The sequence below is a fragment of the Epinephelus lanceolatus genome, chromosome 23 (genome assembly GCF_041903045.1).
Source record: "Epinephelus lanceolatus isolate andai-2023 chromosome 23, ASM4190304v1, whole genome shotgun sequence".
NCBI lineage: Eukaryota > Metazoa > Chordata > Actinopteri > Perciformes > Serranidae > Epinephelus > Epinephelus lanceolatus.
The window spans coordinates 26,675,306-26,698,034 of NC_135756.1; the positions used below are offsets into that span (position 1 = coordinate 26,675,306).

Here is a 22,729-nt window from a genome sequence, read left to right on the forward strand (position 1 = left end):
GTGGGCGACAAAGTGCCAACTGTCTCAGGTGAACAGATTGACCAGTTATGTGATTTTGGGTCCAATTTTGTCACCAAAAAAAAAAAAGTCTTTTCACACCAATTACAAATCTTCAGGTCTGTGTCTGGTGGATGACAGCAAATCCAAACCAGGAAATGTGTAGCTGTTGTGTGAACTACTGATAGAGCGAGGCAGAAATGGATTTCGTCTGTAATTTGAATCATAAATAAAATGACACACTATGCATCACAATATGTGGTGTCAAAATTTGTGGGATGTTGACAGCAACGGCCAAGGGTGACTTCACTTGTGAAATCGACACAGGAGACACCCTGTGGTGAGGAAATGAGATTTTAACCCATCTGATTTCCCTCTGCTTTGTTATCAGGCTGCCGTTTCCTGTGTGTGCACAGTAGCACTCTTTTTTTGTTTTTCCAAAACACAACACTTCAAAACATTTCAAGAGTAATACAGAGAGAATTTTACTTTTCATTTTGCATTCTATAATCACGTCACTTTCTGAAAATGTGAGAATAGAGTCTTTGTAGAGAATTCCTGAGCAGATAAAACATCTTTATTAACAAGTGGCATTATCTAACAAGGTAAAAAAAGAAATAAAAAAATCCCACCAGTTGTCTGTGAAAATGAAACATTTTACAGTGTAGCACCACAGTGAAAGGCCTGTTAGGCTGCATGATTTTGGAGGCGTGCACCTGACTCTTGTGTACAGGCTTAAATGTGTATTGTAATGACAATTGAGAGCCATGTCTGGAACTTCTGGAATTTTTAATACACCTGCAAAACATCTTACAATAGCTCTGCCTTTTCTACAGATCAAAGAGAAGCTGGACCAAAATGGAGCCCCCACTGAGGTGACAGAGCAACTGCATCATGTTAAAAACTTATTTGATGGACTAAAAAGCTGCTCCTGGAACTAAGCTGCCAGCCTGTCACTTATATTAAATAACTCTGACTGACACGGTGAGAGGAGCGAGGAGAACTCCTGCATGCATCATCCCTTGTTACAAAGATGGAGATGAGGTACTGAGTTAAGGAATTATAAGAGGAGCAGAGAGAAGCTGTTCACCTTTTCTGTAATGTCTTGAGTCAGTGGGGAGTTTTGTATCTTACAATTTAAAAAAAAGGCCTTATCGGACTTCTGATTATATCAGGGAAGAAAATCCTGAAACTGAATCCTGGAAGTTTTGGGCCTTGAAGTGAAGTCCGAAGTCCATCACCTGCTGGTAGCTTACATTGTATAAAAGGACCTTTTGTGAATGTAACACATCTGCTGGTCATGTGTCTGAATGTCTTGTTCAATACTGCAGTTTAACATGAAAAACTACTACTTCAAAAACACGTCTGTGCCACACGATGACTGTGTGTGTGCCGGCTCTTGTCATCTTGTCAAAACCACACAAAAAATCTGTACATTATTCTAGTATTAACAGCCTGTATAAACATTGTGCAATTCACAGCTTGTAGTGCCTTTTATCAACTCCTCTGTGTAGCTTCAGAGCAAACGTGTGTAAACAACAAACATCTCCATACAAAAATCAAACCCTGAAGATGTCACAGGATTTTTTTTTTTTTTTTAAGGTGCTGAGGCATTTCAAATAACCTAGGTTCACAACATGAGAGAAACATGTAAACTCTGGCAAAATCCATCCTCATCTCTCCATTTGTATGTTTATACACCAATAAATAATGCTTCTATTTTTATAACAACACTGCTGGTGTCTTTGGTGGGACGAACAGGACGCCATCTCATTCTTCCCTTTAAATCCAAGTCCAATGGAGAGTATGGTTGGGGTCAGAGGTCAGGCTGAGGAGTGGCGTCCCTGTCCCTCTGCACCAGAGATCCCAGTTCCTCCAGCTGCTGCTGCTGGGCGCTTTCCAGGTCCTCCAGCCTGCGTCGGAGCAGAGACAGCTCCCTCTGATGCTGCTCCTCCTGCGGCAACAACAGCTTTATTGGCTACATATTAATTCCCTCTCACCCACATACATACAGGCCTCCTTGTGCCATTCACTGTGTTGCATTTCACACAAGCAGCCCTCTTCCTGTGTCTTCATTCACACTGTGGTTAATAGACATCAGCCTTTGGTCACATGTTAGTTTCACTGTGGTGAGGCTGGTCTGCTTCTACAGATTGTTTCAGATTGCATAAACAACGTGAGCAGGGCGTGACCGACTGTGGCGAGTTTTACCACTCGACCTCTGCAATGTTGTTTCATATTTGATCTTCTTATTTTCATTTACATATGACTGAATCCGATGTGTGTAACTGTATAATTTGTAACTTGAATTGCTCTGTGTGCTCCACCTAACTTGTATACTGCTGCTTCAGTGAGTGAGCTGACATTTTAGGAATGCCCTTCAACAACCCACACAGAGGAAGTGTGAGCTTGTCACATTCAGCTGTGGGTTTGTGTATGAGTGAAGAGGGATCAAAAGATTTCATATCTAAACTCAACTTGTTTTGTTGCTTCATTGCATTCTGGTCTATTTCCTGTGGGAGGAGAAATGGTCCTTTGTGCTTTTTACATGATAGATTTTTGCCTCTTTTTTTGTCTCAATTCATCTATTTACACGTCATTATCACCCATCTAGGCTGATACAAAAAAAGTTCTATCCTAAAAAGTTATATTCACTGCTAGTTACGCTTACTGGTATGTTGGATAAGGGTCCCTCAGACCCCAGGAGGAGGAAAGGGGTGGGTGAGGTCAGGAAGGTGGGACCAGCGCCATAGAGACCCTGGCCGCCTAAGAGAAGGCGTCGAAACTCGTTGTGCCGTCGCTGCAGCTCCTTTAACCGTCTGTTGAGTTGAGCTTGCTCCTCTGAGAAAGACGAACGCCTGGACAGAGAAGAGAAAGAAGTTATCATCTGGTGTCTGAAATAAGGCCATTATACACCTTAACTGTTAGCTCAACATGCCAAGGTGCTAACAATGGCAACAGTGCTGACAAGGCTAACAGTGTTAACCTGGGGTCGCTTAGAGCTCCTTAAAATTATACTGTATGCCCGGTTAAAAGGAGGACAAAAAGATCTACTTTGAGCACCTGAGGTTTTAAGTTAATTATAATAACAAAGTAATTAACATAACAGTTTCAGGCATGTCAATTTAACTGTATTATTTCATTCATAAAATGAGAGATCTGAACTTTACTTTTTGGCTGCAGCAGCTTCTAGTTCCAGCTCTTCTATCCTGGCCTCACGCAGCTGGATCTTATCCTGCAGTCTCTTCTCTTTGTTTTCTGTTAGCGTTTTCCTCTGTAAAACACACACACATTATCTGTAGGTTCCAGTAAAACAAATTCAAGTCTCTTTTAAGACCATTCCATAAGCAAGGGGACACCAAGACATTATCATTGCTGGAACGATGTGTAAAACGTAAAATAAAAACAGAGTGCAAATTCTTTCTAACATATATTCAATTGAAAAAAGTACAAAGACAACTGATACACGTTGTTTTTTGTAAATATACACTCATTAGTAATTTGATGCCTACAACAAATTCCAAAAAAGTTGGGACAAGTGAATCAAAAGACTGAGAGCAGCAGTACCTTCTTTTGGGCCACCGCTGCCCTCTGCAGTTTCTCTTTAACCTGAAAGTATTTCTGCTGCAGCTCTGCCTCTCGCTCCTGCAGCTTGTGTTTCTCCTCCAGCCACTCAACCCGACGGTCCTCCACCAGCCTGGAGGAGGAACACACGTGGAGAAGCAAAGGGAAGAAAAAGAAAGTGTTTTAATAAAGAGGGAGGTCATTGAAGCATCATGTTATAAAGTAATTATCTACCCAAAATAAAGAAGTGCTGTTCCGCTGGCTTATTTGCAGACGAGCAGGTGTACCTCTCTGCCTCCTGCTGGCTCCTTTCAGCCTGGGCTCGGGCTGTCCTCAGATCCTCCCTGAGATTGTCCAGTGTCTCTTTCAGTCGCTGGTTTGTCTCCATCAGGTCATTTTTAGAGTGGGACAGCGTCCCTAGCTGGACACTCAGTTCCTGGTTCTGCTGTTGGGTCAAAAAAACAAACAATTTTTTACATTTATGTCAACAATACAAACTCCCCTGGCTGTGCTAACTGCATGACAAATAACACTTACCTGCTGTAGGTCAGCAATCTGTGCTTTCCGTCTCTCGAGCTCCTCAAGCTGTGAGCTCTGCTGCTGCAGTTTGCTTCTATAAGACAGAAAACAGTCTCATTAATCAGGGCACTGGATTCCTTAAAGAGCACAGAAATTAAATTAGAAGCCATCACACAGAAAGCTCATTTCAAGTTTCTTCTTCTGTGGTAATGATGCTCTCATCATACTTATCAAACAGGTCTCAGGTGGTCAGAATCAGTCATATAACATCTTCCCCTTTAATATGTGATATGGGTGTTCCACAGGGTAGCATCTTGGGTCCCTTACTCTTTCTATTGTACATCAATGATCTTCCTGATGTGTGCAGATACTCCAATTGTCTGCTATATGCTGATGACACTGTCATTTTCCTCTCTGACACAGAGCCTAATATTGTAAACTTTAAACTCTGCTCTGATCTTGGTATCCTACATGACTGGTTGAATGCTAACCACTTAACTATCAATGTCAAGAAAATGGAATGTATGTACTTCCACTCGCCCAAGAGATCAATATTCATCTCAGACCCAATCCACTTTGCTAATCAAAACCTATCCATCACAGAAACCTATAAATATCTTGGAGTATCTCTCAATTCACATCTCACTTACCGTAATCACGTTCATTATTTAACAAAGAAACTCAACCAGAAACTGTACGTATATACCAAGATCACACCATACCTTACCAACGTCATCTCTAACACATATCTACATGCAGTCATTCTCTCAACAATATCCTACTGTCTCCCAATCTGGTCCCTCACCACAAAAGAAATTACTGAACCAATAGCCAGACTGTACAACAGAGTTTATAAGATCCATGGCAAATTTCCCCTCTGGACTCACCATTGTACTGCACTTTCAAATTTGAATGCCTTGACCTTTCAGAACTACACAAATAATCAGGCTATTAAATTTTATCATTGGATACAAACAGAAGTCCAAACAAACACGCTCAACCCTCAGAAGTATGAATGGGTGCTGAATCCTCAATAAAAAATGTAAAAAATGCGTACAAATGTACAGGACAGCACTCCAATTATAATGTTTATTGCCACACAAACGTTTCGGGTGAAACCCTTCCTCAGCGTGCACAAGCAACAAAGTGAATGCATCACACACAGGTGTCACTTACCAATAATCAGGCTGACGCAGCAGCTGCAGGTAATGGCAAGAGAAGAAAAAAGGGACCCAACAATGTATCCCTTCTTATATCAACTCAAACAATTAAGTAATCACAATAGTGATATTTTTTAAACACTTATTCAACAATGAAATGCATCTCAATTTCGAAGAATTCCAAGCTTTTAACATTTTTAAAGTTTTTTTAACAAAAAAACTGAACAGGCAAATGTCTAAATGTTTTAATGCAGTTTTATTGTTAACCTGTAGGCCTGTTAGTCCAGAACATTTTTACAAAAAACATTTTTACAACAAACAAGTTAGCACCAACTCCTCATTCAGTCCATTTGGCTCTAAAGTGTCAAGGAAATGAATCCAGAAACATTCCTTTTGCAAAAGGATTTTATCCCAATCTCCACCTCTAGGTGGAGTCTTAACTGCCTCAATGCCCATATATCTGAGATCAGCTGTGGTATGGTAGTAGCTATTAAAATGTCTGGCTACTGCTGATTTAGAATCATGATTACGGATAGAACATTTATGTTCACAGATTCTAGTTTTTACTTCCTGTTTTGTTTTACCAACATAGTACAGATTGCAAGGACACTTCAATAAATATACAACAAATTTAGTGTTGCATATTATTCTACCTTTGACTTTTACAATCTTACCAGTTTTGGGATGTGAGAAATAATTTTCTCTGATCACATCTGGGCATTGAACACAATTGAAACAAGGAAAATTGCCATTAGGCACACTGGACAAAAAATGATGAGAAGGTTTTTTTGGTAAAACAGATCTCACCAAATAGTTGCTCAAATTGGGCTGCCTTTTAAAGAAGAATCTTGGTGGCTCTTGAAAAGCTCTTTGAGACACAAGCCAAGGAGCTCTGTAATATTTTTGTCTCTAGAGGTTATAACAACACTCTGGTAGAAAACACCATGGATAAAGTTCGTCAGATCCAAAGGAATGTTTTGTTTGAGCCGAAAGACAAAGTTCTTTCTAACTCAGTTTCAATGGTGTGCACATATAGCCCTATTTCCAGTGTACTCAAAAAGGTTGTAAATAATTATTGGTATATTCTGAAAACAGATCCCGAAATTGGAAGAGCTTTTCAAGAGCCACCAAGATTCTTCTTTAAAAGGCAGCCCAATTTGAGCAACTATTTGGTGAGATCCGTTTTACAAAAAAAAAAAACCCTCATCATTTTTTGTCCAGTGTGCCTAATGGAAATTTTCCTTGTTTCAATTGTGTTCAATGCCCAAATGTGATCAGAAAAAATTATTTCTCACATCCTAAAACTGGCAAGATTGTGAAAGTCAAAGGTAGAATAACATGCAACACTAAATTTGTTGTATATTTATTGAAGTGTCCTTGCAATCTGTACTATGTTGGTAAAACAAAACAGGAAGTAAAAACTAAAATCTGTGAACATAAATGTTCTATCCGTAATCATGATTCTAAATCAGCAGTAGCCAGACATTTTAATAGCTACTACCATACCACAGCTGATCTCAGATATATGGGCATTGAGGCAGTTAAGACTCCACCTAGAGGTGGAGATCAGGATAAAATCCTTTTGCAAAAGGAATGTTTCTGGATTCATTTCCTTGACACTTTAGAGCCAAAGGGACTGAATGAGAAGTTGGTGCTAACTTGTTTTTTGTAAAAATGTTCTGGACTAACACGCCTACAGGTTAACAATAAAACTGTATTAAAACAATCAGACATTTGCCTGTTCAGTTTTTTTATTTAAAAATGTTAAAAGCTTGGAATTCTTCGAAATTGAGATGCATTTCATTGTTGAGTAAGTGTTTAAAAAATATCACTATTGTGGTTACTTAATTGTTTGTGTTGATATAAGAAGGGATACATTGTTGGGTCCCTTTTTTTTCTTCTCTTGCCATTACCTGCAGCTGCTGCGTCAGCCTGATTATTGATAAGTGACACCTGTGTGTGATGCATTCACTTTGTTGCTTGGGCACGCTGAGGAAGGGTTTCACCCGAAACGTTTGTGTGGCAATAAACGTTATAATTGGAGTGCTGTCCTGTACATTTGTACGCATTTTTTTACTTTTATCATTGGATACAAAACAATAACATGTCTCCAGCACTCACTGATCTACTTCCAAGATACAACATAGGACAGGAACACATCACTAGATCAGTCTCCCAAGCACATATCCCAGCACCAGCCTATAAAAATAGCTATGGTCAGAGATAATTTTTTCACACATATACCAAACTCTGGAATGAGATCCCATATCATATTAGAACAATAACCTCTGTTGTACATTTTAAACAGGCATACAAACACTGCCTGATGGAAGGATACACCTGCAACCACTGACTTAACCCATAATTTGTGTGTACTTCATTCAAGTCCATGCCTCTCTATATGTTCATGTTGCTGTTTGCTTTTATGTTTTTGTTAGATGTCACTGTTTTTGTGATATGTTTCTGTCTTTATGTGCTGCAGAACAGGAACCTGCAGGGAAACTGAGGCTTTCCCACCATGTAACACAGCCAACCACTGACAGTGATGGCGCCTATGTGCAGTTTTCTTTCATCTAAATTTGTTTCGGCAAATTAAGTGTGACCTGCATTGATACTTGGACACTATGCACGTTTTGTATTCCATCTTTTTTTTTTTTTTTTTTTTATTTAAGATAAAAGAACTACACCTATAGCTAACTATAATGTCACCACTTGAGCTGGTGGATATTAGATGAAGAATGAGCATGTTGATCTGTGCTGGCTGTAACCGGTTTTTCCCTCTGACTAAGGCAGCTGTGTAGATTTTGAAACACTCAACATTCAGTAAAAAGCTGACCTCAGGTTTTGCAGTTCCTTGCGGGCTGCCTCCTCTCCATGTTGGGCCCTACGGAGGCGCTCTTCCAATTCCTCCTTCTGGGCGTTGTCTGTAACATCCTGCAGCGCCCTCTGCTGTTCCAGAGCAGCGAGACGGTTCTCCACCTCCAACCTAACAACAGCAATTGCAATTAAATTACAGCAGAAAAGATAACAACAGATGAGTTGGTATTCATTTTCTGATAAAGTCAAAAATTGTTCATTTCCTACAGTGTTATTTTTATTCCATGCAGCTCACAGTGTGTGCACAAGCAGTGATTACACTGTGTTAGAGACTCCTGGCTCTGATTGCTTGTCTTCATTCAGGTGCAGAGGTTTCTTGTAAATGCTATAAGGAGCACTGGGAGGAGCCAATGGAACCTGATTCTATCACAGCCTCATGAACTACTGTCAGGATATAGTGACAGTTTCATCAAATATGACAAAAATTGAACCTTTAAATTGTCCACCTTGCTAGAATGATTGATGCCATCTCTCCATCATTGCCAGGGAGTCAAACCTCTTTTTTTTTTTTTTAAACTGCCACCAGGTGATGGATAGCAGTTACTGAGATAAAGCAATGGTGGTTCTTACTTTTCCTCATGTAAGGCCACTGTTTTGCGGAGCTCCTCCTCACGGGCAGACTGCACCTTCCTTACCAACTCCCTCTCTTTCTCCATCAGAATTTCCTTGTGCCGCTCCATCGCAGCCTGCAGCACCTCAATGTCTGTCTGCAAACCTGAGACACACGAGTTAACATGAGAATCTATGGTTGATACACTGAAAGAAATGACTGAGAATCTGTATTGTGGAGACAAATGATACATATAATTTGAGATGTGAAAGTCTGGATCAGTTGATGAGGTTCATTATAACATAAAATCTGTTGCTGGTAATATGTTTAGTGTTTACTGTGGTTGTGGGAGAGAGAGATGGATGGGTGTATGTCTGTGTTGCATACCATCAATTTCCCCCTGCAGTGTGTCTCTCTCCCTCTCCAACTCCCCTTTAGAGCGGGCACACTCCAGTTTGACATTGGCGACCTCCAGTTTATGTGAATGCTTCAAGCTTTCAATCTGAGAACCAGAAAAAACTTTCACTGAACCTGACATGGAAACCAAGGCAGTGCTGTGTAATGATTTTACAGTCAATCAAACATCTCAGAGGGTGGGGTCAAAGGTCAAAGAGCAGGTTACCTGGGAGGTGAGGGAGATGACCTCTCGCTCAGCTTTGTGCAGTCGTCCAGTGATCTGGCTGTTCTGCTCATGGGTCTGAGTAAGCTCGCTCTCCATCCGCTCCAGCTGCAGACGCAACGACTGACGCTCTGCCTGTCACACCAACAACCAATCAGATCCGACAGTCATAAAAGAAAGATAAAAGATAAAGCAGAAAAAAACAGCAGAGCATGCTGCTGTCTCACCTCCAGCGACTTCACGACAGCCTGAGACTCCGTCAGCTGTCTGATCTGGATGCGTTGGACGTTCTCGGCCTGCTGGCCCGAGTTTTCTCTCTGGGCGTGGAGCTCGGCCACCTCTGCCTCCAGGCCCTTCAGCCGTAAGTGGAGCTGGGCTTTCTCCCTCAGCAGAGCCTCCACTCGTTTCCCATCACGCAGTACATCTGAACCCTGGTACTGAGCAACCAGGTCCTCCCTGTCCTTCTCCAGACGAGAGATCTGGAAGGGGATACTTTAAATTAAGTTTCTATTTTTATCATCAGACACAAGTGTACACAGCAACAACTAGAATATAAGTGAACAGCATTTACAATCGAAATGCTGCCCAACCAAACAACAAACCTACCTCTGCCTCATAGCGGATCTTCCTCTCTTCCAGTATGTGAGCATGCTCTTCTCTCTGGTGGTCAAACTGGGTCTTGAGAAAGGTGACCTCATACCGCAGCTTGTTGTACTCAGACCTGTACTTTTCTGTTTCCTACAAAGAACCATGAGTACACACATTAGCTCCTAATCAGTGAGTGAGGAGAGAGGGAGGAGGAAGAGAGGAGCAATCAAGCAGACAAAATGTAAATTAGCACGAAAGCACCTACTTTTAAATGATTTTCAAAAGGCAATCAATGTTAATCTCTTGACTGTTGCTATGGACTTAGTAGTCACAGCTGCTGACAATTTAGAGCCGGCATTTAAGGGTAATACCAAGGTTTTTCCATTTTTATTTTGCAGCTGTTTATTCTTGTATTTCACTGTTCAGTGTTTTATATCTGTGCTGCATTACATTGTGGCTTCCTGTCAATCATACTGACTGCCAATAAATCCCTCAGAAATCCGTAAGTACATTCACCTTTTTTGTTATAACACATATTTGTTAGGCAGAACAACTATTTGTGTCAAGCTAGGTTAAACACTACTAAGTTTAAATCCTAAAATGTCGAGATATATGATTTAATCCCTATGCACTGCATAATGACAAGAGAAACTGTCAACAAGAAATAAAGTTTACGTAAACGGGTAGCAGCTGCACCACTGCCACCATTGTTCCCTCTGTCATAGGGACTGCAGTCACTAGTGGGTGTTACAACAAAGAAAATATACGGCACTATGGTCACACATAGCAAACCTACGATAAAGAAACAGACTGACCTCCTCCAGTTTACTGAACCTCTCTCTGACTGGAACCTCCATTTCCTGCTGCACCTGAGCTCTGAGCAACTCCAGCCGCTGAGGGGTCATCACCTGGTCAACAGACACCAGAGAGTCAGATGTTTGGTATTTGGTTATAAGCAAATTTAAGGATAACTGGAATTACCGCCTTGCGGTTGTATGCCTCTGCATTCAGCTTTGACCTTCTGGATATAAAATGTCATCACTTTATCATTACTTCCTTTTAGACATATGTGTAATTTTGAATACTTGAGTTATGGCCAGAAACATGTTTTGTAAGGTCACAATGACCTTTGACCACCAAATTCAAATCAGTTCATTCTTGAGTCCAAGTGATCGTTTGTACCAAATTTGAGGAAACTTCCTCAAGAACTTCTTGAGATATCTATTTCATGAGAATAAGATGGATGCAAGTAGTAGTCATAATGACCTTGACCTTTAACCACAAATTCTAATTAGTTTATCACTGAGTCCTAGTGAACGTTGGTGCAATTTTTATTAAAAATGTGTCCAGTTATATTTGAAATAATGCATTCATAAGAATGAAACAGACAAGGTCACAATGACCTTGAGGTATGATCTATGACCACCAAGACCTAATCAGTTCATCGTTGAGTCCAGGGGGACGTTTGTGCCAAGTTTGAAGAAATTTCCTAAAGGCAATCTTGAGATATCACATTCACAAGAATGGGATTGACGGTCAGACAGACAACCTGTAATCATAATGCCTAGCCGCGGTTATTGCCAGTGAGGAGGCATAAAAACAAAAATCTCAGCCACACCTAACACGAATGTGTTCTTTTGTTTTGATTCAGTGATTAATTTCCACAAGTTGCATTGTGTGAGATTTCTGCAGTTTACCTGCAGTTTCAGCTCCTCCGCTTCTCTGGTTTTGTCGAGTAGCTCTCCTCGGAGCTCCGCCAACAGCAGCTGCAGTTTCTCCTGCTGAGTCTGTTTGTCACTCAACAGGCGCTTCAGTTCACCCTGCGCTCGGGTAAACTCTTCCTGCAAGCTGCAACAACCAGGGCTGAGACTGAGCACAATGCCGTACCAACATATACATGGAAAACTGAAGCAGAGTCAATGTTGATAAACAGAATTAAGTACACATTACAATTCAGCTCTCTTATTACTACACACTTTGTCCTATGAAAATATAGCTGATGTCAGTGCGATTGATGATATGTGATGATGGAGAGATGGTTTCTTCTTGCTTTTTCTCTACACTTGCAACCATATCAATGATATCTCCAGGGCTTGACTCAGTGTGTCTCCCATAATCCATACACAATATAAAACGAAAGGCAAGGGCTGCCAAAGAATTAAAAAAGTCAATCAGATATACCTGGCATGTTCAGCCTTTAGTGTCCGGTAGTTGGTCTTGTAATTTTCACACTTTATCCTCTCATCGATTAGCATCTTCTGCAGCTCCATCTCTGCTCCCTCCAACCCAGCAGACAACCCCAGCATGGCTGCAGACCTCCCAATCCCAGGCTCCAGATTTTGAAGGAGTGGTGACGACTGGCCGAGAGCTGAGGAGGTCATCATCTCACCTCTGCAGGAAAGAGCCAGAGACAGGAGGATGTAAATAAAAGCCGGGTGAACAAGGGAAAGGAATTGCTGTGTCTGTGTCCGAAAAAAGGAACAGCAGTTCTTTAGCTGTGGCAAGAACTGCCCTCACTTTCTCTTAAGTGCGTTCAGGTGCTTTGAGAGGGCAGAAATGAGTCCTGGCGTTGTTGTCAGTTAGTTACCATGGTGGCTTTGAGAGGAGTCCCCCAGCTACTTATTAAAATAACAACCCCAGTCAAGGCTCTGAATCAATCTCAAGTGATTAGTCAGCTCCAGTCCCTGGCTGCTGCGTCTGCTGTGGATACACAGTCTGTGATTGCAAACCACTTAAGCTTCTTAACATCAAGTATCCTGTCTGTCTTTGAGGAGAAATTCGGACCAATGTCACTCTGTCAGAATACATTAACACAGTTAACTTCAAAATACTATCAATACACCACAGCACAAACTGTAGTTTCACATGCAATCTAAAACAAATCCATATCTTAGAGTCAAAAAATAAAACCAGATGAAGAGTATCTACATAGCATTAACATCATTTAACGTTATGTGCACGGTTTGTTTGTTGTCATCGTACTCCCTTAAAATACGGCGTAACTTAACATTAACCCAATGCTTCACCACAGACACACACTAATCTAACGTTAGTCTCTATTTAACAGTTGCGGACATGTCATAATTTAAGAGTAAAAACTGCAAACTTACATCTCAAATTTGTCAAAGGCATGGAGATGTTTTTAAATATCGCGCTCTGTGTCTCGCAACTTAATATGCTAACTAGCTAGCTAGCTACTTTAATGCGTCCGTTATCGGACACTCCTTGCTTCTGGAAATTTCCTTGCAAGGTCAAGGCGTTGTTCCTAAACTAACACAAGTAGTCATTAGCGTGACTGGGATAAGCTTTCGCAATGAAAATACTAACGATTAACATCTTAAATTCCAACGACTTTACCGCAGCAAGCTAAACGGCTACTTGTAAGCTAACTAGCTAGCTAGCAAACAGGTACCAGGAACTGTAGCTCGAAGACGTGGCTAACGTTGTGTACCGTGCGTAGTATTTCTGGGGTTCAAATATCGACATACGGCCATATAAAGTTAAGTTAAAGTAAACAACAACATTTACTTTACAGACTCGAACAAGTGGATACCAAAAACCACGTACCTTTTGTTGAATTCTGTCCTGCTTTCTGTTTGCTTTGCTAGCCAGCGCTAGCTAGCAATTCTGCAAACTACAAACTGTGGGATCATGGGACTTTTTTTCCCGAAGTGCATTTCTCTCGTTGAGAAAGACAACATAAGACAACATTCACAAAACCCTCATTGGCACTTTCACACTGGATCTATATATTTCATATATTCATCGTTTCTAACTACTGACTATATTAACGTATTAACTGATATATCACTTGTGAGCCTGAAACTGCATATGGACTGAATATATTAAGCATATTAATCCTTAACCATAACAAGTAGCAAAGTGAGCATATTTGTGTAAACACCTTGCTCACTTCATGCGTGTGGACATCAGCTGAGCTGATGCAAACTATGCAAGACTCCAGGGACCAACATGCACCTACATCAGTATGTATGAGGTGCTGTAATAAACTGATGTTGAACTTCATCATACTAGGAATCAGTCCACAGCTGGACACCCACCCTTTGCCTGAGAGGCCACCCAAGAAGGTTGAGGCACATTTCTTACAACTACAAAAATCACTAGGTAGCTGTCTTCAGCCCACTTCCGTAAAATCCTGTACAATGATAATACACTTTCAGATGCTCATTCATTATTGCATCTTCTATGGAAGAGAGCAAAATCATGGAATCGTCTTTTAACAAGAACACAAAGAGATGCAGCACAGGTTGGAATGATTTGAGCTCTGGATAACAATCTCTCCATCTCCTCCATGATGGAGGACGATAGGGAAGATAATTATAAGACTTCTTGTCTGCCACTTAGTGAGCTGGTCAAACCAGAGACAATAACAGCGCTAACACAAATCTCTCTCTGTAATATCTAACATTTTTGATGCCTTTTATTCATATCAGAAACATTAGTAGTGCTCTGATCTTTGGTCGCAGTCAGCGCCAAATTTCTGAGTTGGGACAGATCTTTTAAAACTAAAAACAATGTGAACAATCTAGTGGTAATTATAATAAACAAATGTAACAAAATCATAAAACAACATGTGCTGTAGAGATGTAACGGATAATAAAAACTGTTTGTGGTAACATAGGGTTGGATACAGTGACAAACAAGTTAACAAAGATCTTATATCAATCACATCAAACAATTCAGTTATAAAACAAAAATAACATTCCACTATGTAACCTCAGTGTGTCAGTAGGATTGTAAAAGTGGTCCACCACGCCAAAAAGGCTTTTCTATTTGATGATTGGCCCTGAAAACATCTTACCACCTGTGTTTCATTCAAAACCATGACATACTGTGTAAAGCAGCATCAGTGGCTGTTTCAGTAAGCTCTAAGGCACCTTCAACCTCTGGAGGGTATGAATCTAAATTCATACTTGTAGTTTGGTGTACATTGTATTATTACATAAGAAAACATCTGCTTAACTAAAATAGCCATGAGGTCAAGCTTTCTATGAAAACCTATTTACAAAGGGAATAATTAAATATATAAAAAATAAATTAACAAAACTATTTATGAAATATACAACATTTGAGTGGTGTACATTGCTATCTTCCTGAGTGCACCCTTTCTTTTCTTTTCCAAAACGTTGTCACTGGTCCAAACATTTTCAGCTGGAGCTGCAAAAAGAAAATGAAAAAGCAAGAGACAATTTCATGAAAAATTGCGATCTAGAAAGTGAAAATGAACCCAAATCATGAGAGGTCACTGTGGTTACCTGTCAGCAGCATCCTGGTCAGCCTCAGCAATACTGTCAGCTTTGGATGCAGACACTCGCAATTTACTGGGATCTAAAAAGACAGAAAGAGGACGCTGAATCAAGATAAAAATATATATAATGTGACAAAATATGCAAAAACTGAAAAACACTTGAGGTCCCCCACCTTGAATCCAGCGGATCTGCGTCGCTGGGCCGTAGCCCTGCTCATTCTTAGCAGCTATGCGGAAGACGACAGCTGGCCGGTTGGAGGCGGAGCAGTCAATCTGAGCATTATCCAGGTGGGTGGAACTGACCAAGCAGGACATCTTGGTGCCACGGTAGATCCTGATGAAGGCCATCTGACCCGGGCGCTCCGAGCTGGTGGAGCGGCTCTTCCTCACCGCCATGTACATCGAATACTCGAGGATCCGGCCCGATGGAGAGGAGGGAGCCTCCCACGTGATGTGGACCGAATCGTTGGCCTGTGAAGAAAAAGGATTATAAGGAGGAATGTGAAGAATACAGAAGTTCGTGATTAATCTATTGGAGTATCCTCGATATGTCACCTTAGTGATCTTGACAGCAGAGGGCGCTCCAGGGAAGCCAGGTTGGCAGGTCTTGAACTCGCTGACTGGGCTGAAGTCTCCCTGGCCAAAGCAGTTGATGCCTGCGACTCTGAACCTGTAGGTCTGACCTGGAGACAGCTCCTGCTTCTCTCTGCCCTGGTAGTCCTGAGGCCCTGGAAGCTTTCTCTGGGGGAAGGGCTGATGGGAAAGCAAAGGATTGACAGAAGGCGCACGGGTGAGAGGACAGGAATGAATAGCATCTTCATTCAGTCAAAATCAATACCCATCTTTTCTAATCATTCTTTCATGAATGAAACGGTACAGACGTTGTTGTTGTTTTTACCTCTTTAGTATTTGGTTGCCGGCTGCTGATGGCTGCAGTCGCCTGGTCACTGTCAGCAGGTAGAAAGTAGTGGCTGACCTCTGAGTAGAGCGATTTGAACACACCAACATCGAACCACACTGATTCATCTGAACTCTGCCGGTGAGAGTTTACAATCTTAGTTTAGACCGAGCCAAATGAGAGCTAATAATTACTGTGCAGGAGTGTATCTGACCTGATGTGCCTGGGCGTAGAGATCTGTTGTGCTGTCAGCTGAAACAGGCTGTTTCTCTGTAAAAGCCAAGGAGAGCCCACAGTTAATTTCACTTCACAACGTGCTGCAGTCTGGCTCATCACTGACATTTAAGCTTGAGTATCATCATTACCCTGCTGGTGTTGATCTGAGCTGCTGACCTCCATTTCTGACATCTCCTGTCCAGAACCTACAGCCAACATACAAATAGAGAGTGCAGCAGGTCAGTGGATCAAAGCTGAGAAACTGCAGTAACACTTAAGCTGGGTAGAGGAGACAAATCAGATTTGATGAGGGCATTTCAGACTGAACAGTAAAAGTGTGCTGTGTGTTGTCTCCCTCACGCTGTGTGGGAAATAGAGCAACAGAAATAACTGAAACAATACATTTATCAACATCCCTATTGCATCTTTTATTGGCCCCAATAAAAATATTTGTGGAAGCACACAAATCAATCACTAGACAACAAGACTTACCGCAGCGTTTTGTGTCAGAGTCCTTCTCTGTCTCTCTCTCAGCATTCCTCCCTCCTTGTGCTTTAGTCTCTGCTGAGCTGTTGGGTGATTTTGCTGCAGCTTCTTGCTGTGCTGAGGCATCCTGAAATTCAGGGAGAAAACTTAAGTACATGACTTATTTCTTCTAAAATGGAAGCACCCTGTTTTGATATTAAACACAAGGTTTTATTTCCAAGCCAAACCACGGTGAATTTTTCACAGTTCTTTTATCAGTCCCTCCAGGATTTCACAGGCCTTTTTTGGGGATTGTTGCCGTACAAAATGCCTGATTTTACAGCAGCTTTTCTAAAAAACGAATGATTTAACTATCTGCACACCCTGACCCCAAACAGACAGCCACAGGGTCACTCTTCCTGAACACAGCAGCTACCTTTAGCAGAGGTCCACAGGAGGACTGGCCAGGACAGCACATCACGTACAAAACGTGTTTGTCAGTCGATTTGGTTTGTGGTCCACCACAATGTTGAACACGGATCAAAACAGTTAAGCCCTGCTTTCTTGCAGAACATCAGGAAGTAGCCTTGCACAGTCATTAGCAGTATTTTTTGTTGGTAAATGTGAGATGTCAATGTCAGACATCACACGTCTGCATTTTCACAAGCAGAAACAAGGAAGTGAGTTTGGGGACGTTAAGCAGGGGGACTGATATGACTAGGGTTGCAACGGCATGAGATTTTCACAGTAAGATAACCGTCTCAGAAAAAAAATTGCAGTTTCACGGTATCACAGTATTACAGAATTATCATTACTATCAGTCAGAATGACCCTTTAAGGAATGAAAATGGAAGGGTTATTTTTGGTTGAACAAATAATGGAAGTATGTGTATAAAGTCTGATATCAAATTCATGGGTTTCACTTTCATTCATTCATTCGTGATTGGTCTGCTGGTAGACTGGATATACCATTCAGTATATCTAATGCTAAAACAGGGGTGTGTTATTACATGTAACAATCTTTACTTACAGATTTAACCATGTTAAGTAAGTCACATCTACCTGAGCTGATGCTTTCGCTTCTTTATTAGTGGTTTCTCCAGTTTGAGCTTGAAGGGACTGGACATCTGAGAGAAGAGAGTTAAGCAAAATTTCACCAGAGAGCCAAGAATGTGTTTAGAAAGTTCCCCACCCTGATAAACATGCCACAGATTCTTTCAGTTAATCTATTTTTCAGGCAGTAAAATTGTTCTGTTTAATAACCTCCATTCTTCTACTATTCCAAGCTGTGTCCTGAGCCTCTCCTCTCCTCACTGAGGGGATAGCTGAATATGTGCACTCTTCATACCTGCAGAGTCTTTACCCTTCGCGTCCAGTCCATCTGTTCCAGTTGGATCGACTGGCTTGGCTGGTGGAGGTGCAGGCTGGATCTGAAGGATGTAGCAGTCTGCTGCCGCCAGAGGGCGCCATGCCACGTGAAGCATGCTGACTGTGGATTTGATGAGTAGCACTGCCTGTGGGGTGGCTGGCCGATCTGAGGACAGAATACAGAACATATTGACAAGCTGTATTTGCTTTTTGTTGTTTGGGGTTTTTTTTAAGCACAACAACACAAAAAATCACTTGAAGCGTCTCCGAACAGCTTGCTCCCAGTTCTCACCTGTCTCCAGGTACCAGAGGTCCTTGCAGCAGACTTGGTAGTTCCAGCTCTTTCGGTAACCGTCACGACCACTCCAAATGTAAAGCCTGGACCCAACAGTGGCAGCACAGTGGCCGGCCCTGGCTTTGGGTCTACAGGCATACGGATCATCACTTTGGGGTCCATGGCTTTGCAGCTGGGACTCAATATCATCCTGCTGCTCTGGGCCCAAATCCTGCCAGCTCATAGTGTCTGTAACAGGAAAAAAACAGGCTGCAGTGAACTTGCTGGCCTCTGAGCGATGGACTGAATAAAAAAAAAAAAAGATGCATCAGAACTTTATGTTTCCTGTGGTGCTGACGAAACATGATGTTAAAACAGATTGACACCACATTTAGCACAAACTTAACCAATAAAGATGCTCTCTCTGTGTGAAACCTCTGATAAGAGTGTGGGATATCTTTAGAGAAATACACAGACCTAAGTTGAGTACAGTTAAGGAGTCACTGCAGATCCATTCAGTTCCTAAAGCAGTGTGTCTGACCGATTCTGGCACAGGAACCCAGCCACCGAAAACATACATCCTGCAGACAGATGGGGACACAGTAGTTTGTAAAAGACTAGCCAGTTCAGGTGTCGCATACACACTAAACATCTGCTGCTTCGATTATGACGGCTCTCTCACTTGTTTCCAATGACATTGGCAGAGTGAAGGCTTCTGGGGAGTGGCGTGGAACCCCTGGTTTCAGGCATCGACCAAACCATTGTGTCTGAAGAGAGGAAATGATAATGATAAGGAAGTTGCAATACATACAAAAACTCAAATAAGCCTACCAGTTTTGTGGTCAATTAAAGCATGCGAAATGTTTCAATTTTCCTCTCTGAAACTTTATAATAGTCAATATTATCTGTCACTAACAAAAAAAGAACCTACCGAGATCAAGCTGCCAGAGGTCGTCTAACCGGCATCCTTGCATCCCTCCATAGATGTAGAGCTTCGGGGAGCCAAGGCCAGTGTATGCAACCGAGGTGTGGGACTCCCGTGCTGAGGGACCACCACCCTTCGTCTCTGGTATGCTCCAGCCTCTTGCCCCGGATAATGACTGCAGCTCCAACTCATAGAGGTCACCCATGTATCTAAGATGGTAGATAGTCAGACTCATTTATGCAACTGTCTCTTAGATAGAGGTTATTATCAAACTGCACGGTCTCCACGCTGGTGAGCAGGGATGTTTCATTAAATTAACTGTGGGTTTGCACAGAGAGCAACATGATCAACAAGCCACTGGAGTTCACTCTGGATTAAGCACTAATTTAAAAGTTATACTTTTAACTAGAGCTGAAAAGATGATTTAAACAGAAAGTAATCTGCAACTATTTACAGAACTATTAATCGAAAAACAATCGGCAGTATGACAATAATCTTTAGTTGCAGCTCTAATTTAAACACTAGAGGAGCACATGTCTTGCTGAATGTCCGTAAGAAGTCCCCACAACTACCCCCACTCAATATTCACAAACAAATCTAACCAAAAACAATCAGTTTGCCCCCTTTTCATGCATCTCTGAAAAACCCAGTGTAAACAAACGCTTTATCAAACACTATGTTTCTTGTATGTATTCGCACACTACCTTGGTACATTGCCGTTGGGGTCTTCACTATCATTGGCCAGCCCTCCAAACAGGTAACACTTGTTACCCACAAGTGTGAGGCTGTGTCCAATCCGAGGGCAGGGGGGCAAGCCATTCCTGGGTGCTCTGGGCTTCAGCTTCTTCCACAGCCAGCGACTAGCCTGAGCAACACAGAGAAAAAGTCAAGATTTAATTAAATTACCTTCACAACAGCAACTGGGTTGGAATTAGTGGTGGGCGATAAAACGATAACATATCGTCTCGCAATAAACACTTACGTGCTGTCGATAGAAAAGACGTTCGATATAACGTTCGATAATGTTACTTATTCTGTCAGGAAAAAAGACAAGGAAAGTTACCCTCAGAGTCGGGCTGTGCAAGGTTGGTTGCATGAACACACACACAACATCAGGTTTGGTTGCACCATCCTCGTGTGTGAACACAACCAGGGTTGACAGGTCCACTTAAAAGCCGCGACTTTGGTCTTGTCTTTTTTGTAAAGTCGCTTACAAATATTGGTAGTCACAGGTTGCGGTTTTTTGGGCTTGTTTCTAAAGTGGAGTTGCTTATTTGGGCTTGCTCTCCAAACGTCGCCTTTCTCTACATATACCCATCTAATAAGTTATTTAAACGCATGATAGTATGTTGGACCACAGGATGTTTCCACAGCTCCACTCCCTCTGCCCCTCTCCTTCTCCGCATAGGTGAATGAGACTTTTCACATTTAAATCGCACGATTAATGGAGGTTCTTTAACTATTTCACTAACAAGTGGGCGAAATATGGAAAGAATGCAATTAAGATTTGTAGAAAGAGAGAGGATTGAAAGATTCGACTACAAGAGGGGGACGATTCAAAGGCAGTGTGCAGATTCAGATTCTGTGTGAAATATGTACTCATCATTCAGATCTTGTTCAGCATACCAGCACTGTTACGGTGAAAGTAAAATGGCTCGTTATATGCAACTTCTTACTTTCATTTTCATTCATTCATTTATTCTTTCCACGTTTTTGGTCGGCTAGTTGGTTTGGTAGAGCTCAAGGGCAGTAAATATAATATATTTGTACAGTAATTTTGGTTGCTGGTCCTGGTTGCTTGTTTCTCTCCCAAGATCTGGCAACACTGAAGACAACACAGCGTGGAGTGAGTGAGTGAGTGAGTGAGTGAGTGAGTAGCAAGAATGAGTGCAGATAGCGAGGAAATAGTCGAGTAGTAGTTTTTATACCATCTTGTGTAAGTTCATTTATTTGAGTGTTTTCTAATAGTTGTGTTGACATTACATTTTCCTCCGTGTGCCTTGACTGATGACTGTGATTGAAATCAGAAGAAAGCTACTGAGTTTAAAATAAATGTATTTATTTTCTCCTGGTCCTTATTTCAAATAGGTTATAAAAAATGATTGATAATTATCGTTATCGATCAATATGAATCAGCTATATAGTCATATACTTTTCAGCCATATCGCCGACCCCTAAAAGGAATCACCACTTATGAAATGTAAATACATTACCTGAAGTTCATAGAGACTGTTGGTGTACTTCCCAAACTCCACCATGCCGCCAAAGACAAGTATTCGACTGCCGTCACAGACGAAGCCATGGGCAGCACAGCCAGGTGGGATGTCACCCCTCACGGCAGGCAGAAACCACTGCTTAGAGACTGGAGGGATGGGCACATGTCAGCTGTTGCATAAGGCAAAACATCTGGGTGGATGCTGCCTTTCAGACATTTTATACACCCTGTTTGGAAGCATCTTTTACAAGAAGAGCTTTCTTTGCAGTAGCACGACCTTAAACACCACTTCAGCTGCAGTAAAAATATAATGACCTTTATTGCACAATGCCCTCGTCAGCATAACATTGATACAGTATCTTGTACCGTACTGTACAGTACTGTGCGCGTTACATATTCAGTATATGTAAAACTACATTTAACTGTCACACTTTTTGTTACCAATCTGTAATTGTTACCAGTTAACGCAACAAATAACATGGCGTTCCCACCATGAGCTAACGGTAAGGCACGTAAACAATACGTTAACGAAACAACCGTGTTACGTTGAATTTCGGAGGAAAATAGTAACTAAAGCTAAATAGTCAGCTGAAGTTACACTGTCCAGTTCAAGTTAAGGGCTACTTTACCAACACCCATAACAACGAAATGATGCTAAAATGGTGGAGGGCCTCTTAAAGGGACATTAAAGATCGCGGTAAAGGGCTGGTGTGGTTTTTTCAACCCCTGCGCCTGCTAAAAACATTAGCCGCTAACCTGCTAGCTAGCGTCCAGCTAACGTTAGCTCACCAGTGTTGTAAACATGGAGGTCCTCCGCTATCCCTTCGTTTCCACCACCGAACACAACAATCAGCTCCCGTATTGCAGCTGCACGGTGTCCGTGTCTGGACCGCGGTATCACCCCTGAGACCGAATTAACTTTTCTCCATTGCGGCTCCTCGGTACCAGTAGTCATTTTCCCGTGAGGGAGGCTGAAGTTTGGCGCTGTTGACGTTTCAAAGATGGAGGCGGGACTATAGGCGTGGGCGGGGCTAATGAGGTATCCGGAAATTTAATCAGAGAGGCGGAAATACGACAGATGTCTCACTCTGACTTGTTTACCGAGTATGAAAAAACGCTGAAAACTATTTGCTGAATCTGCCAAATAACGCTGATGATGTCACCAGGGTCATCTCAGCTTGGACTTGGGAAATACACATTAGGAAAGACTGTGACGGCAGTCTTA

The 22,729-nt window shown here is 41.8% G+C and overlaps 3 protein-coding genes across 6 annotated transcripts in view; 1 reads left to right on the forward strand and 2 right to left on the reverse strand.

Annotated features, from left to right (window-relative positions):
• Nucleotides 1-1,568, forward strand: part of plxnc1 (plexin C1) — a 46,289-nt gene extending 44,721 nt beyond the window's left edge. For both annotated transcript variants that reach the window (XM_033614721.2, XM_078164985.1), the window contains exon 31: nucleotides 834-1,568. In XM_033614721.2, the coding sequence (XP_033470612.2) occupies nucleotides 834-938 (105 nt within the window). In that variant the 3' untranslated portion in view covers nucleotides 939-1,568. The remainder of the gene's footprint in view (nucleotides 1-833) is intronic.
• cep83 (centrosomal protein 83) lies at nucleotides 832-13,559 on the reverse strand. Of its 2 annotated transcripts, none has more exons than XM_033614723.2 (16): nucleotides 13,442-13,559; nucleotides 12,056-12,265; nucleotides 11,572-11,722; nucleotides 10,690-10,782; nucleotides 9,893-10,024; nucleotides 9,514-9,765; nucleotides 9,290-9,421; nucleotides 9,055-9,169; nucleotides 8,688-8,832; nucleotides 8,077-8,226; nucleotides 4,099-4,174; nucleotides 3,849-4,006; nucleotides 3,565-3,694; nucleotides 3,168-3,271; nucleotides 2,669-2,855; nucleotides 832-1,951 (listed from the first exon to the last, which is right to left on the reverse strand). In XM_033614723.2, exons 2-16 carry the CDS (start codon nucleotides 12,256-12,258, stop codon nucleotides 1,814-1,816), a joined length of 2,166 nt encoding a protein of 721 aa, XP_033470614.2. In that variant the 5' UTR covers nucleotides 12,259-12,265; nucleotides 13,442-13,559; the 3' UTR covers nucleotides 832-1,813. The 2 variants fall into 2 exon arrangements, with proteins under 2 accessions (XP_033470614.2, XP_033470615.2); XM_033614724.2 differs by lacking the exon at nucleotides 13,442-13,559 and adding an exon at nucleotides 12,985-13,306.
• A 728-nt stretch (nucleotides 13,560-14,287) lies between these two features.
• Nucleotides 14,288-22,519, reverse strand: hcfc2 (host cell factor C2). Of its 2 annotated transcripts, XM_033614127.2 has the most exons (17): nucleotides 22,294-22,519; nucleotides 21,503-21,651; nucleotides 19,994-20,154; nucleotides 19,296-19,498; nucleotides 19,047-19,131; nucleotides 18,842-18,945; nucleotides 18,383-18,613; nucleotides 18,071-18,256; nucleotides 17,785-17,849; nucleotides 16,750-16,870; nucleotides 16,407-16,463; nucleotides 16,256-16,311; nucleotides 16,042-16,176; nucleotides 15,699-15,896; nucleotides 15,317-15,614; nucleotides 15,151-15,223; nucleotides 14,288-15,052 (listed from the first exon to the last, which is right to left on the reverse strand). In XM_033614127.2, the coding sequence occupies exons 1-17, from the start codon at nucleotides 22,457-22,459 to the stop codon at nucleotides 15,043-15,045; spliced, it is 2,298 nt and encodes a 765-aa protein (XP_033470018.2). In that variant the 5' UTR covers nucleotides 22,460-22,519; the 3' UTR covers nucleotides 14,288-15,042. The 2 variants fall into 2 exon arrangements, with proteins under 2 accessions (XP_033470018.2, XP_033470019.2); XM_033614128.2 differs by lacking the exons at nucleotides 21,503-21,651; nucleotides 22,294-22,519 and adding an exon at nucleotides 20,272-20,519.
• Nucleotides 22,520-22,729: the final 210 nt, after the last annotated feature.

Excerpts from the sequence above, each read along its gene's own strand:
- hcfc2 (XM_033614127.2), bottom strand. The coding sequence starts at position 22,459 with ATGACTACTGGTACCGAGGAGCCGCAATGGAGAAAAGTTAATTCGGTC. Across the intron at positions 16,177-16,255 it reads TCTACGCCCAGGCACATCAG|AGTTCAGATGAATCAGTGTG; the intron begins GTCAGATACACT and ends TCTCACCGGCAG. Across the intron at positions 15,224-15,316 it reads GCAGATCCGCTGGATTCAAG|ATCCCAGTAAATTGCGAGTG; the intron begins GTGGGGGACCTC and ends CTGTCTTTTTAG.
- cep83 (XM_033614723.2), bottom strand. The coding sequence starts at position 12,258 with ATGATGACCTCCTCAGCTCTCGGCCAGTCGTCACCACTCCTTCAAAAT. Across the intron at positions 4,175-8,076 it reads AAGGAACTGCAAAACCTGAG|AAGCAAACTGCAGCAGCAGA; the intron begins GTCAGCTTTTTA and ends TCTGTCTTATAG. Across the intron at positions 2,856-3,167 it reads GAAGCTGCTGCAGCCAAAAA|GCGTTCGTCTTTCTCAGAGG; the intron begins GTAAAGTTCAGA and ends TTCTCTGTCCAG.